Below are 16,054 nucleotides of genomic sequence, written 5' to 3'. Positions count from 1 at the left end.
CATTCTCCCAGATAATCATTCAACCAAAGACCTAAGGTTTGAGGACTTTTTTAAGCCTTATTTGCAAATATACAACGTGGGCCTCTTTTAAATATGTCACAGATAGCACTTAGGCTTATGATATGCCGCTTTGCTAAACCTCCTACCACTGGCACAGAACCCAGGAGCTTTCTGCACCTTAGTGCTCTGTTTCCTATGTTGCCCTTTTAATCCTAATGAAGTTATACCAAGTCAGGTTCATTGTGATTAATATGCATTATAAAATATACTCCGGACAAAAATATTGCTCTGCAACACAGAAGCAATGTCATACACTCCACAGAGAAAATCTACCTGGGGTCTGTGGGGTGAAATAGCCCTCACTCGGAAGACATATTAAGATATTAGTATTTCACAGTTTCCTCAGCGAGTTACTTCTTAAGTTAGTCTTCCCCACAAAAGTTACACCTCTTTTTAATCAGCACTATGAAATTTTTGGCCATTGAAAGAAAAAAAAGAAGCTACTAGCACTTTACTAGAAGGCTCTGAAACTGAAAAGCATTTAAAGCTTCAAAATTACCCTAGGTTTCATTGGTGACTTAATATACAGCACTTATACAACCTCAGATAAAATATTTTTTAAACCATGATTCTGACAACTCCAAGTTTAAGTAAGTGGGGAGAGGAAGATTTACTATAATTTGAAAAGATTTAACATCACTTTTAGTTCTCTTTTTCAATTCAATCCTCTGTCTCTTTCTGTCCCTCTGTCTGTCTGTCTCTACCTACACAGCCCCCCACCACACACAGACATACACTCTTGTGACTGATAACAGTCTGTTTAATAAAGCTTAAGGCATCTGTGGAACCATTACAAGAAATTACTTTTGTACCTAGTTTTAGAATGAATGATTTACTGCATTTCCCTTAATCCTTAAGTTGCATATTCATTGCTGTATTTTCCTCTAAACGCTGTCACTTAAATTGTCATGTAGAACAGGGCAAATCAGGGTCAGTTTATATAAGCGGCATCAATCTGAAGAACTTCATTGGTCTTTATTTCAAGGCATTATGCAAAGAAAACTGACGTTAAGAGAGCCTTAACTGACAGCAAATGAAATCAATCAGCAAATCACTAAGCCATAATAAACTCACTCAATTTGTAGATAACCCTTCCTTTCCCAGGTCTTCACCTTGGCAGTCCATCAAACACTGTTTTTTGCCCAAGTAGCTAAAATGAAGAGCAATTCTGTTGTAGCCCTTGAAAGTGCAAGTGCTCACAGGCTTCATTCTCTCAATAATAAGCATTAAAAGGTATTATCGAGTAGGGTTATACTTAAATAGGCTTCAAAAATAGAAAAAAAAAAAAAGAGAAAGGGTCAAGTTTGGGATTTAGTTTTTGCCTCTTAACATTAATGGCAAAGAAATGATGTTCATATCATTCAGCAGCTTTTCTGCTTTGAGCTACCTAGAACTGAAAATTGTAACTAAAAATAAAGTGCTCTGTACTTTCATATCTTTTGTGCTTTTGTTTCTTTAACTAGGTGTGTCTCAAACATTTCACATACAGGCAAATATTGTCACCTTTTCAGAGTTGGAATTTGAAGTCCAAAAAAAAAAAATTCAAATGGTATAAATAAAGGCAACAAAATGAGTTAAAAGGACATATGAAGACAGTAGTAATGCTTGAATTACTTTTAAAAATAATTATTCAAATAGAAGTATATGGTGGACATTCACCAAAGTGTTAGCAATGGCTTTATACTGAGCTGTAAGAAAACACTAGAGTTGTGGAACATTTTGTTCTTTTTATTGCACACGCTGCTACTAAAGTGAAACCTGTATCAAACAGGTCATCAGCCAAAAGTCTCCAAGAGTCAAAACACTAAAACATTCCTTAACGTACTTAGGTTACTTTTCCTGAAACACAGGCCTGTTTGCAGTTCAGTCCAACACAATTTATATTAATTTAGCATTTTACAATATAAAAAGCACCTTACCTCTCTTGATCTCCCCACATTACATTATCTCACCTGATCTCCCCACAGCCCCGTGAGTGAAAGAAAGCAAGACAGGCTTCACCACCTCCATTTAAAGATGAGGAAATAGGGGGCTCAGGGCTGTTGAGTGACCTGCCAAGGTGGTTACATTACAGAGCCAGGACTTCAATCCAGGCATTCTGACTCTCCACATAGGCTTTCTCCAATACTACATTGCTTGCCTCTTTCCCCAGCAGACAGAGTTATTTTATCTCTTCCAAATTCCCCTTCTGATCAACATAATGTTTCCAGCAAACTCAGTGACATTCAGAAAATTGCACAGATTCATGGTTGCCAACTCCCCCATCATCTGATTTACTTGCTTTTCTTTTAGAAGGGCAAAAATCTCATCCTGAATCAGGCCCCTGACTTCAGACTATACTACAAAGCTACAGTAATCAAGACAGTATGGTACTGGCACAAAAACAGAAAGATAGATCAATGGAACAGGATAGAAAGCCCAGAGATAAACCCACGCACATATGGTTACCTTACCTTTGATAAAGGAGGCAGGAATGTACAGTGGAGAAAGGACAGCCTCTTCAATAAGTGGTGCTGGGAAAACTGGACAGGTACATGTAGAACTATGAGATTAGATCACTCCCTAACACCATACACGAAAATAAGCTCAAAATGGATTAAAGACCTAAATGTAAGGCCAGAAACTATCAAACTCTTAGAGGAAAACATAGGCAGAACACTGTATGACATAAATCACAGCAAGATCCTTTTTGACCCACCTCCTAGAGAAATGGAAATAAAAACAAAACTAAACAAATGGGACCTAATGAAACTTCAAAGCTTTTGCACAGCAAAGGAAACCATAAACAAGACCAAAAGACAACCCTCAGAATGGGAGAAAATATTTGCAAACGAAGCAACTGACAAAGGATTAATTTCCAAAATTTACAAGCAGCTCATGCAGCTCAATATCAAAAAAACAAACAACCCAATCCAAAAATGGGCAGAAGACCTAAATAGACATTTCTCCAAAGAAGATATACAGACTGCCAACAAACACATGAAAGAATGCTCAACATCATTAATCATTAGAGAAATGCAAATCAAAACTACAATGAGATATCATGTCACACCAGTCAGAATGGCCATCATCAAAAAATCTAGAAACAATAAATGCTGGAGAGGGTGTAGAGAAAAGGGAACACTCTTGCACTGCTGGTGGGAATGTGAATTGGTACAGCCACTATGGAGAACAGTATGGAGGTTCCTTAAAAAACTACAAATAGAACTACCATATGACCCAGCAATCCCACTACTGGACATATACCCTGAGAAAACCATAATTCAAAAAGAGTCATGTACCACAATGTTCATTGTAGCTCTATTTACAATAGCCAGGACATGGAAGCAACCTAAGTGTCCATCAGCAGATGAATGGATAAAGAAGATGTGGCACATATATGCAATGGAATATTACTCAGCCATAAAAAGAGACTGAATTGAGATATTTGTAGTGAGGTGGATGGACCTAGAGTCTGTCATACAGAGTGAAGTAAGTAGAAAGAGCAAGACAAATACCGTATGCTAACACATACATATGGAATTTAAGAAAAAAAAATGTCATGAAGAACCTAGGGGTAAGACAGGAATAAAGACACAGACCTACTAGAGAACGGACTTGAGGACAGGGGAGGGTGAAGGGTGAGCTGTGACAAAGCGAGAGAGAGGCATGGACATATATACACTACCAAATGTAAGGTAGATAGCTAGTGGGAAGCAGCCGTATAGCACAGGGAGATCAGCTCGGTGCTTTGTGACCGCCTGAAGGGGTAGGATAGGGAGGGTGGGAGGGAGGGAGACACAAGAGGGAAGAGATAAGGGAACATATGTATATGTGTAACGGATTCACTTTGTTATAAAGCAGAAACTAACACACCATTGTAAAGCAATTATTCCCCAATAAAGATGTCAAAAAAAAAAAACCTCTCATCCTGAGATTGAAAACTAAGCGAGTCTACACCTGATCAAGGAATGTTTACAAGCCAAACAGTTAAAGGAAAACAATTTAAAAACTACCTAGTAGTGCTGTTTAATTTCCAAAGTTTTTTCATCCATGTCATGTGATCCTCACAACTGCCCCAAGATGCAGCAGGGCAAGTATCATCATCTTCATGTTACAGATGACAAGGTGATGCACCAGAAGAATTAAGGGCCGAAAGCTCACAGACAGTGATTCTAGGATAAAACTCCAGTTGCACTCAGCACCACAAGGATGATAATTCATATTCATCCTTCACAAGAAAGGACAATGTTGTTTCCCGTGAGAAAAAGACAAGACAACAACTGGATAAAATAATGAGAATTCCTGTTACCTGTGTAATTTGTGTCTACGGGTAAAGGATTCCATCTGTTCTGTGGCTAATCCTATTACTTTCTGGTAAAGTTGTATAACTTCTTCAACCTCTGTGATAGTGACTCTGCTATGACTTTATTTTCTTCCAAATTATTCTTCTTTATAATAAACAAAGGAAGAAATGATTTTTAAAAACTAGAGAAAAAAGACTTTATTTTAAATAATTCCTACCAGATTTTACTTAGTGTCAGTTCAGATCACTGATGCCAGGTCACTCCCACAGGGAATAATTCGTGAATATTTTCAGCTGAGTTAAGGAGTAGGGAGTCACTAGATTCCTCAGTATAAGATTCTGCGTAGCAGAAGCTTTATACAGATGCATTTCCTTGCCCTCATATGTCATCCTGTCATTTTCAAAAGGCAAAGAGAGATTAAAGTCCCAACAGGAAAAAAAACAAAACTGTTGTTTCAGACCACCACTAACCTGAAATAAAACCCATGATCCAAGATGTAAAATGTCCCATCAGGTAAACATTAAAAAAAAACTTTTTAGCACGCCTAGCCTTAACAGATTTTCTTCTTTTTTAGAAATCTTAGCTATCACTTAATGCCCAAGATTATGTTTTAACAACAGATACAAAGAAAAATACGGGTTTTTTGTTTTGTTTTGTTTGCAGTACGCGGGCCTCTCACCGTTGTGGCCTCTCCCGTTGCAGAGCACAGGCTCCAGATGCGCAGACTCAGCTGCCGTGGCTCACGGACCCAGCCGCTCCGCGGCATGTGGGATCTTCCCGGATCGGGGCACGAACCCGTGTCCCCTGCATCGGCAGGCGGACTCTCAACCACTGCGCCACCAGGGAAGCCCAAATACGGGTTTTTTTTTTTTTTTTACAAGTCTTTTGAAATAAAATATGGGGATTAAGAAAATAATGGTAGCATATATCACCTGGTAAAATATTTGGACCAAAAAGCATAATTCTACATTTTTACTCTCAAGATCCTGCCCTAAAATTCTGTTTGATGCGCCCCCCCTACGCCCTCCTCCACCACCATCACCACCAAAAAAAAAAAAAAAAAATGCAAATCAAATAGGCAGAGGAAGGGAACGGAGGAGAAAGGGAGGCAGGGAGGGTGAGAGGACTTAGGTGATAATACCGGAACTGCTCTAATAACGACTGATGGGTGAGGCTAAATTTCTAGCAAAGTCTTCCTGGTCAATGGAAACTAAAACGTCCTGAAACCTTAGGAGAAGATACAGATTCGGGACAACAAGGTGTAACTCACAGTGACTATAAATCAATGTTTAAATGCTACTATGCTATTATTTAATCACTGTTGTTCCAATTTGCAACACACTCTAATTAGTCCTTCTGTACACATTAACATCTTACTTCTCTTTATATTTTGTTTTATTTAGCATTGCTCACAGCTCTAGTACCAGCAAGTTTTGAAGAAACTTAATGTCTGCTTGTGTATTATCAAATCTTCAGAGTAGAATTCTAAAATTTTAACTAGCAAATAACAAAAATATTTTCTCTAACAACATTACTTCAGGAAGTGCCATTTATTCTTCCTGGTGTCAACATGAAAAACAAACGCACTAATCCTTATATTCATCCTTGAGGTGGGCCTCAAATCCTGGACATTTAGATTCCTCATTGGCACAATTTTTATTCTGTGGAACTGGAGATTACAGCTGTCAAGCAGCTAGATGAGACAAAGGATGGCTTTTTTCCATCAAAATGTCTTTATTCTCAGATGAACTATATGATTTTTCCAGCTAATTGTTTTCCCCTAATAAACAGGTCTTCCCTGGGAAGCACCTTCCAGCCTTTGAAGAAGGTAGCATTTCAACATTCTCTTTGATGCCACAACTGAATTCTAAAATCATTTTATGTTTTGTAATTTAAAAGATATTTTGATTTATGAATTTAAAGAGAATTGCACACTCATTGATAACAACTTTAGATAACCCCAAAATCTTCTCGATACCTTTTTACAAAAATGACCCCACTTACCAAAAAGGTCTGACTTCCAATAATGCACAGTCATGGACCCAGAAATAAATGAAAAGGAATATCTATGAGACATACAGCTGTCACAAAATATATTCTCTTTACTTCACCATGGAGACTCTTAGACTAAACCCTGACAACTCTGTAAATTAGGAACCCAGCGAGAATGGACATCTGAAAATAAGGGAAGACCTGAACTATAAAAAGAAGGTAAAGCTTTCTTTTAGTATCAGAAAATAAAGAACCATACTTTAAAAAGGAAACTAAAGAACTAATAGAAGTCATCTAGTCTTTCAGGGACAACTGGGCACTTTTACCTATTTAGTAGTCTATATATTTAGCAATATTTCCATTCAAAATGGCTAGTTTTCATGTTTTAAAAAATAATCAGAGATCTGAAAATTCACTTATGGGGATGGAATAACTTGAAGAAGAAAATATCTACATAATACAAGATTTCAAGTAAAATTGCCTAACATTTCTTTAACTTCTAACTATGCCCAAATGAAGACATTTCTTATACAACAATTAGAAGGCTGCTGCATTAAGCAGTGTAACTGGGAACACATGTGAAAAATTATTAAGAGTGATTCTTGATATTTTTATTCCCTGACAGTTTAGGTACTTAGGTACAAGGTATTTGTTCCTTCTCTATATTAAAAAAAAAAAAAAATCCCTTCAAGATGCCCTTTTATGATTTAACTTTATAAATACAACAAAATAGCTGGAAGAAATTTCTATGCCTGGAAGGTAAGTTAAATGTAAAAAACCATGGTACCCCAAAAGTTGCGGGTATAGCACATAACAAACAACCATACCAAGTAAGGACTTTGTAATAACATGGTAGGTTATGGGTGATTAAAGGATTACTGGATTTACGGTAAAGACTCTTGTTTAAAATCTTCATAAATAAATGGTTTCACAATGAAGCCTTTCTAATGAAGTGTTTATAAACATATATTTATAAAATATACTACATTTCCAGAGGTATAGTTACTGTGCACTAAGCCTTAAACACTTTTATGAGATGGTTCGGGGGACTTTTCCTTTTAAATGAAGTGGGTTTAGAAGTTAAAAAAAAAAAATTGATCCCAAGTCTCTTAAAGGCGTGCACAACTTAGGCACAGCAGCTTCCTAAGGCACCTTGACCGGCGTCTGAAATCAAGTATTCATTCACCCATACATACTGAGGGCCTCTTCCATGTGAGGCAGGGTTCTGAGCTCTGATGATGCAGCAGTGAACAAAACCAAGTTCCTGGTCTCACGACCTTTCATGTTAGTGGAGAGCTAATAAATAGTGAGTGTTTACAATGTACCTGTCACTATTCTAAGCACTTCAGGTGGATTAACCCATTCAATAGTCACACTGAGTTAGAAACTTCTATTATTTTCATTTTATAGATGAAGAGGCTGAAATACACAGTTTAAGTAACTTTCCCCATTAATCTCTTTTGGATTTCTATTCTCGCCATGATCTCCTCACAAACGAAATTGTATTTTATAGACAGACCCTACCTTTATTCTTTTTTCCTCTCAGCTACCCTAAAACACACACACACACCACACACACACACAACACACAAAACACTATGCCATGGTTTACAAAAGGCAGAAAGGCACGATTAAAAAGAATGAAGGGACCGGTCACCCTACTCACTGGATATGTGACCTTTAGCAATTTACTTCATCTCAGTAAACTTCAGCTTCTTCCTTTGTAAAACAGATAAAAGCAGAGCACCTCTTTTGCATAGGGTTGTTGCAGGGATTAAATGAGAGAGGAAATGTAAGGTGCTTAGCACAGTAACTGGTACAGAATAAGCACTCAATAATATCAATATTGATATTGTTCTGTGTTGTTTATTGTTGAATGGGAATGGAGGCACAAACATTTATTGGATGCCTGCTGATATCTTCCAGATAGTAGAAGCATCACATATCATAATTATTGAAAAAACACAATTCAAAGTATAAGACGATGAGTAACAGGTATCTTTATAAAGTATGGGCAGAATATTTTTTCTTACAAAGTCCTCTGCATTCACACTGTACTGGGCTTTTCAGCTAAAGCTAACTTGTCTAATCTAGGTGTTTTATTTTTTTCCAGTATCCTAGTAGACTAATATGCTGTTATTTAGGAGATAAAAGCCCAGGTATAATAGTTCTAAACTTGCCATAGGAGCTTAAACAGGGGTTACATTGGCGACATGGCCTCACTGGAACATCGAGTAACAAGGAAAAGTAAATAGGGAGCTACAGTTGATCTTAATCAAAATTATTTGAAGCTTTTGAAGAAACAAGGAAGACTGAAGGAAACAAATGGAAAGATATAGAGAAAAGATTCTAAGTAACCATTTCTTTAAAAACAAAACCACCCCCACACACCCCTCAAAAGTAATAAAATCAAGCTACTGTTGCTTACTTCATCTTTACAATGTTTCCCATACTGGTCAGCAGTAATAAGAGCCACCATGCGTTGCCTGCTTTCTTTGTGCTGGGCACTGTGCTCTCTGCTTTACATGCATTGCCTCATTCAAACTTACTACAAGCCCGAGAAATTGTTAGCATTACACTTTGTTGCAGATAAGGGAATCAGGGTTAAAAGCTAGCAGATCACAGAGACTAGATGAACTGAATTATCTCCTGTAGAAGAGTATCAGTCACATGCTCTTCTGGGTACAGAGAGATAAGGTAATCCACTCATCCTCTTCAACTTTCAATCATCCTCATTGGTCTTCCTTCCATCAAGGATTATACCTATAATAAAGCTTGCCCCTTTGGAAAAGACAGACAGTGGCTGTCTAGGAAAACTTCAGCTCCTACCGCTCTAAATGATGGTTGTATATGTTGGCCAAATAATTCAGACGCTACCACATCCTGCATAGTGGTCCTCCCCTCATCATAATCGAAAGCTGTTCATGCTTTGAGTAGTCCGCTTCATCAGCACACAGTACAAAGCTAAACAAATACTGAATTCCTAAATATGTAGCCACACTTAGCATAAACATATATATTTACAAACTGCGAAAAGGTGAAAAGTAGAGTTCTATAATATTAGCCTGTCAAATGGAAACACAATTTTGTATCTGTGAATTTGTCTACAATACAGCATAAACTATGACCTACATCATACACAGATCCATAATGTATACTTTGTAAATGGAAGAAAAACTCCACTGTAGATTTCAAAGGTTTCACTCTGACCATTTAACACAGGCATCTAGATTTTTACTGTCAGATTTTACCAGTTCAGGCTTTGCAGTCAAATACACCCAGACTTAAACTCAGACTCTAGGCCTTACCATTTACTTGCTGTCGATCTGAGGAGAGTTACCTGCCATAGTTGTTGTTTTCAATTGTAAAATGGAAATAATGCCATCTATCTGACAGGTCCATAGTGAGAATTAACTGAGATCATTTATTTAAACAGCTAAGCATGATACCTGTTACACAGTAAGTGCTCACTAAAATGGCACTTATAATAATAATTATTATAATTATAGTTATTGTTATAATTAAGGACTTCAATTAATACAGCACCTTTCTTCTCAAAGTACTCCATATCACCAATTGTGTCCGTGTCCGTGTCCGTGTGTGTGTGTGTGTGTGTGTGTGTGTGTGTGTGTCAAACACTATTAGGGCTCAAATATGTGCTCTTCTCTGCACAGGATACTAAACCAAAACATATATTACTAAACTACAATGCATGTTACAGCACGTCAATACAAAATTTACCCAAGTGTTTAGGTATCTGGCAACCCACATAACTATTTTTATTAGAACTTGGAAAAGATAGTAGTTTAAAATACAAGCCCATCCATTTCCTTCTTGTTATGCACAGATGTCAGAACTCTATAGAGTTCATGCTTTGCCTCAAAAAATGGCATTCCTAAGAAGCAGTCTCTTTCCAAATCATCACAATCTAGAGTTTGGGGGAAGTCTTTATTTGTGAATTATGACAAGTGCTAAGCCCTGTGAGATTCTGAATTAAGATAACCAAGCAAAGGATTACTTTACAACCACTAGAAAAATCTCAAATCATATTGTACTTAAATATAATCAAATTTTAAATGTACATCTTAATCTTGTACTAAATAATGGTACAGTATTCTAGCCTATAAATGAAAATAAAAATGCCTTATGCTTCGTTTTACAATTACATATGTTTTAGATATATTGGTGGACAATCTAATGAAAGAAACAACAAGCATTTTTTCTTTGTTGAGCATTAATTTGAGTACTAATAACAAATTAAATTAGGGTATGGAGCATGTAGGAAAAAATTAACATAGCCCCACTTGGACTGACATTAATTTTGTACGAAGTTAAAATTTTACAGGGTCATAAACTGAAGAATGAAAAAAGTTTATCTTAAACCTCAAAATGTGAAAGGGACTGAGTTTTAAGAGATCTTTCTCTTAAATACATTGAAAAATCTAGGGTGCTATTGAACAAGGACAACCTCTTTTGAATTACCAGGCTCCCTATAGTTCACATAATGTCGATAGATTTTTCTAATAAAGAAATTGGGCATTAAAGGGAGAATAAAATACATACTAAATTTTGTTTTGTCTGATTAAAAAATATTTTTAACCCTAAGGAGAAAAATGAGCACAATAACCTAATAGTAACCTAGAATAGAAAGCTAGCTGCAGCATCTGAAAATAAATATGTTTTTGAAAATAAATATCTTTATTAAGTTTATTTTAAAGTTACTTGAGGTTTTATGATTGGGTGCTTTGAGTTTTATAAATGAAATAACCTAGCTGACACATATAACAAAGTTCATTAAAACTAAACACTGAAGTATAAGATACTTTTCAATGCAAAGTGCAGCTAGGTTCTAGATTTGCTGAAATTAAATTGCCACCTGAGAAATGCTGGATATACTTTGGAATTAACACTGAAAAATATCAAATATCTCGCCTGATAATTTTATCTAAAGTGATTTATTGTAAAACAATAAGAGTTACAAATTCAGACTAGCTTAAAGAGATAACAGCCTAGCGTCTTATTGTCCTCTGCTGCCCAAAAGTATGTTCTTTTAATACTGTACTTAGCTATAAACCGCACGTTTTTCCTTGGTAAAAAATAAAAAACTTTTCTGGATTATTTAATTGGCTAGTTCTAGGCTTTAAAGAAAAAAACACAATTATTTGTGAAATATAGTGTTACATGACGGAAGAAAAATGAGGAAAAATTATTTGCATCTTCTTCAAGTTAGTCACAATACTTGGAGGCTTCCATTCTCCGCAGTTAGTGCAATTTCTTTTTCTACGTGTCTCGGTAGCAAACAATGTAATTTAGACTCTAACCTGGCACGCTACAACCTCTGGCCCGCCCTTGAGCCCCTCCATTGCAAAGGTCTCCAGGTGCAGTCTGGGTAGCTGCAGGGTGAAGTCATTCCTACTTGCCGCAGTCCGTGACAGCGAGATCTGATCTCTGACCTAAAGGGAAAAAAATAGCATCAATGGTAATTCCCCTTCAGACACATTAACTGGGATGAACTGGGTCCCCTTGAGCCCACTGAGTGGACTTGCATTGATCGCTGGACCTGAAATCCATGAATAAATTTAGGACTAATTGATTTTTCGTTGCAAATAATCTCTAATTCAGAGTACTGGGGGAGAATGTTAAGAAGAAAAAGCATCCTCCTACTTGAAATGAGGGAGGGAAGGAGAGTCGCTGGAGCTCTTCTGATCAAGAGGTTTTGAATTATTTTTTCACTGTTCCACCCTCAGAAGAAAAAGGAAAGGAAAAAACATCTACAAAATCAAAAATAAACAGCAATCTCCTATTTATTCTCACTTTCTTAATAACATGTTTAATTTAACTGGTATTAACTGATATATATTAAACAAGATAGTTATTAGGTACTAGTCTTTGAAAAGAAAACTTCAATATGTACTCTAGAATAAAAACAAATATGCTCAACACACAAGGAGGCTTAAAAATATACCAGCAAGAGGTCTGCTTGCCCTCTTTACTCTAAATTAAACTTGAGGCTTAATGATTAAATACATATAAACCAACTTGGTCACACAACTTCTAAATAAGATAATGGATAAAATTAGTAGTGTTTGTACTATATTTTAAGTATTCAGTAAGGTAACAATACAAACACATCACAGATACAGAGAATTGGAGAAACACCAATTCTCTAGCTAGCCTCTGCATCACATGCAGTTGATATTACACTGCCACCTTCTGGACAAATGAGAAATACTCACTATATAATATAAACAGATAGAAGAAAATGCTCAGAAACAGGTATTTTCATTTTTAATTTCCAAACTTAGTAAAAGCCTCAAAAATTCCACAGTTTAGTTTTCTTTTAAGACCAGTGATCTTTCATCTTCAATCACACAGTTTAATGATAGCAGTTTTCATATGTATACATATTTCCTAACTTTCCTTATACCTGAATAGGTTTTAAAAAATTATCTTTTTGACACCATATATTTGATAAATAGTATACAATTAGCTTAAAACCACAGGACAAAATGAGTTTTTATGAGGTAGCAAAGGTCAAGAATGGGGAGAACTATCATTGCTCAAATAAATGTATTTATATCTCTAGTTTTACCTGAGCAATTTCATATGTAACTTGGCAATAATATATGATAGAAACCCCAACCTTCATTTTTCTATTCCAGCTTGTAAAACTGTTTGAGTTATTTCTTACTTTATGAATGAACTATCATACCACATAGGGTTTCCTTAAATCAGCAAACATGTGCAAATACGTGATGGCATCTTTCATCGTTCGTGCTAATCTAAGTTATAAAAATCCTTATACTCTCAAGTTGAGCTGAAGAATTTCTGTCAATAAGTGAATGTCAAAGTGTATGCTGTAAAACATACACTATAATGCAATTTCTATAACAGTGTGAGTATGATATTCACGCCGGAGTCCTAATTCAGAATGTATATTTATCTGTAACAAACATTCTCCAGGCTTCAGTTAAGATGAGAATGCTTTTAACTCACTTAACAAAATAAAGCAAAGACATTTGTGAAATATGATTTAGGTTTTATATCTTATATGTATGGACACCTTCTCTTGCCTTTTTTTTTTGTTGTTGTCACCAATGTGCACTCAGATAAAAGAAAACATTAATGTGGATTAAGGTACTGAGAATTTATCAACATCAAACCACTAGTGTTTTGCCTTCTACCCTTCTGAACAACAGTCAATAGATCTAAATATTTTACTGCACCCTGGTCAATTCATTGTTTGATGTTTAAAAACTCACCCAGAATCAAAGAAAATTTATTAAATTTGAGCCCCCAAATGAGATACTATTAGCTTTGAAAGTCAAGTTTAACTGCGATATTGATGATTCTCTTTTTTCTGTGACAAAATTCACTAGGGAAATCCTGGATGTCAAAGTACAAAAGCAGATTGCTAATATGGGCAAGGGGGGGGGGGCAGGGGGGAGGCTATGAGCAATGTAGGTATAATCCACAACACACTCCAAGCACTGGAGGTCCTTTAACCTGATTAATATCAGGCACCATACTTCATCTGTGAAGCCTGACATACAGGAACACTAAGCCACATTTTATATTCTCTAAATAAACTTTCTGAACAACATTAAGCCAGGGCATCTGGCATTTAAAACTGTGATTTATTGTCAAATTAACATTTTCACTACAACATTATTTAATTTGCCAAATGAAATAATTCTTTGTATTTGTATTAGATAGGGAAAAAACTCAAAATGCAGTTGTATTGCTAAACCTAATGATGGGCATCATAATTATAACATTATTTGAATAACATGCATGTGTTAAACTATCATTAAATTATAAGTTATCTGTTGAATGTTGGCAGTGCCATCAAGAGACGGTGCCCCATGATATAATCTCACAAATATTTCTACTAAAATTTAAGAGTTTCTTCCCACTTTGAAATTAAATCAAAACTTTGAAAATAGGCATCTAAAATAGTCTCCACATATTTCAAGGAAAAGGATTTTTTTAAGTCTTGATAAAAGATTGACCAAGAATTCTTTTATTTTAATGGAAAAGGGGAGTGAAAGCATCATGTTGAAAGAATACAAAACAGTGACACTAGGACAAGTGAAAATATAATGATGCAGCAAAGAGCAGCAAGGAAAGGTGACAGGGAACAGGAAAAAGAAAGGGCGAAAAGGGGAGACTGTTCAGAAAGAATGCAAAAGGCAAGTCTCAATATCAGTGTGTGAACAAGGATAAAGAGGGAAGAGATTCAACACAGAACAGTAAGTAAAAAGACTCTCACCTTATTTCATTAAATTAGTTCATAAGAAAAATAGAACAGCAGGCTGAGAACAAAGTGACTAAGAGCAGAAAGGAGATAAGTGGGATTTCTTTAGGAAATGCTGCCCACTGGATAAAAAATGGTCTTTCAAAAGTGAGAATTTAAAGTAAATTTCTTTACTGTCAAAAAAATTTTGAAGTAACAATATTAGAACAATAAAATTATTTTTCTTCCTACTCTTCCTAGGGAAAAGTAGGTTCACCTTTTAAAATAAAGATTTTAGTGTGAATTTAGGATTAGAACAACCATCATCACCTGTCTATGGATTAAATTATAATTTCAAATTAATCTGAAATTATAATTTCAAAAGCCAACATTTAATTCTGCTACAGTACATCATTATTCATCCTATCATTCAGATACTATACCCTTTTTACTCTGATTTATTTATATATGTGAGCAATAAATATATATATATAATATTTTTCTACTTTAAAATGGCTAACAGTTCATTTTAACATACAATAAAATTTGTCAAAGAATTCTACAATATAAATCTCAACTATAAAATTGTATACATTTTTATAACATTCTATAAAAACTACAATTTCATAATATTTTGATAAAGAATAAAGAAAAGCATACTTATATTACTCCACCCTAAATTTTTGATTTTTAGAAAGAGCAGTTTACGTTCTCCCTTTTGTATTACATACTTTCAGAAAGCAGATATTTCTCAAAGATAATGTCATAATAAACAAGAAAAACAGAGGCATATAGCAAAAAAAAAGAAACTTTTTAAGAAGCCAAAACATCATTAGGAAATATTTATTTTATTGTAACAATCCAGTTCCAGGTTTAAGTGATTCTTCAGATCCATACTGTACTGTTCCTATTCCTCTGATTAGCGTTTTCTCACAAGCCACCAATCTTTCCTAATCTTCTGTACTGCTACCAAAACACAAAAAACTATTTCTGCTAGATACATCAACTATGAAATTAAGCTAGTCATTTTTAGAAAAACTGCTCAACTCTCAAAATATGAACCTGCATCTTTTATCATGCACAGTTATAAAGCCCTCTGCACCCAATGTTCCAATTAATTTTTTAAAAATTCATGAAATATGGTACTAGTTGTGTTTTTACCAATAGGATACCCAGGATGAAGCAGTAAGGGTTTTGATAAAAACTCAGATACATTTAAGAACACGTGTAAGAAGATGTACACAATGTCTGAATCTTGAATGCCTGGGAAAAGCAACTGATAATCAGACTTTTATATCATACTCCTGACCTGCCTAAAACTTTATTAATTCCAATCTATTACGGCCCCCAATACTTCAAAATAAACCTTTTTAACCAGAGAGATTTCCGTCATATACAGATCCCAACAATATTTCCTGTAACTTCCACTTTTATCATCCTGTGTTCAGGTTTTACTATGCCACCATTCCCTGCCTTCCTT

General features: G+C 35.4%; 1 protein-coding gene across 9 annotated transcripts in view; it reads right to left on the bottom strand.

Moving 5' to 3' along the window:
• Positions 1 to 16,054, bottom strand: part of CCDC171 (coiled-coil domain containing 171) — a 362,751-nt gene that overhangs the window by 74,476 nt on the left and 272,221 nt on the right. For 8 of the 9 annotated variants that reach the window (XM_060300955.1, XM_030840654.2, XM_060300956.1 and 5 more), the window contains one exon: positions 11,660 to 11,791. The exons of the other annotated variant lie outside the window; for it this stretch is intronic. In XM_060300955.1, the coding sequence (XP_060156938.1) occupies positions 11,660 to 11,791 (132 nt within the window). The remainder of the gene's footprint in view (positions 1 to 11,659; positions 11,792 to 16,054) is intronic. 9 annotated transcript variants of the gene reach the window in all.

This window comes from Globicephala melas, chromosome 6 (assembly GCF_963455315.2).
Source record: "Globicephala melas chromosome 6, mGloMel1.2, whole genome shotgun sequence".
In the NCBI taxonomy this organism is placed as follows: Eukaryota; Metazoa; Chordata; class Mammalia; order Artiodactyla; family Delphinidae; genus Globicephala; species Globicephala melas.
The sequence above is the reverse complement of the archived record's forward strand: the minus strand, read 5'-3'. Positions and strand labels throughout refer to the sequence as shown.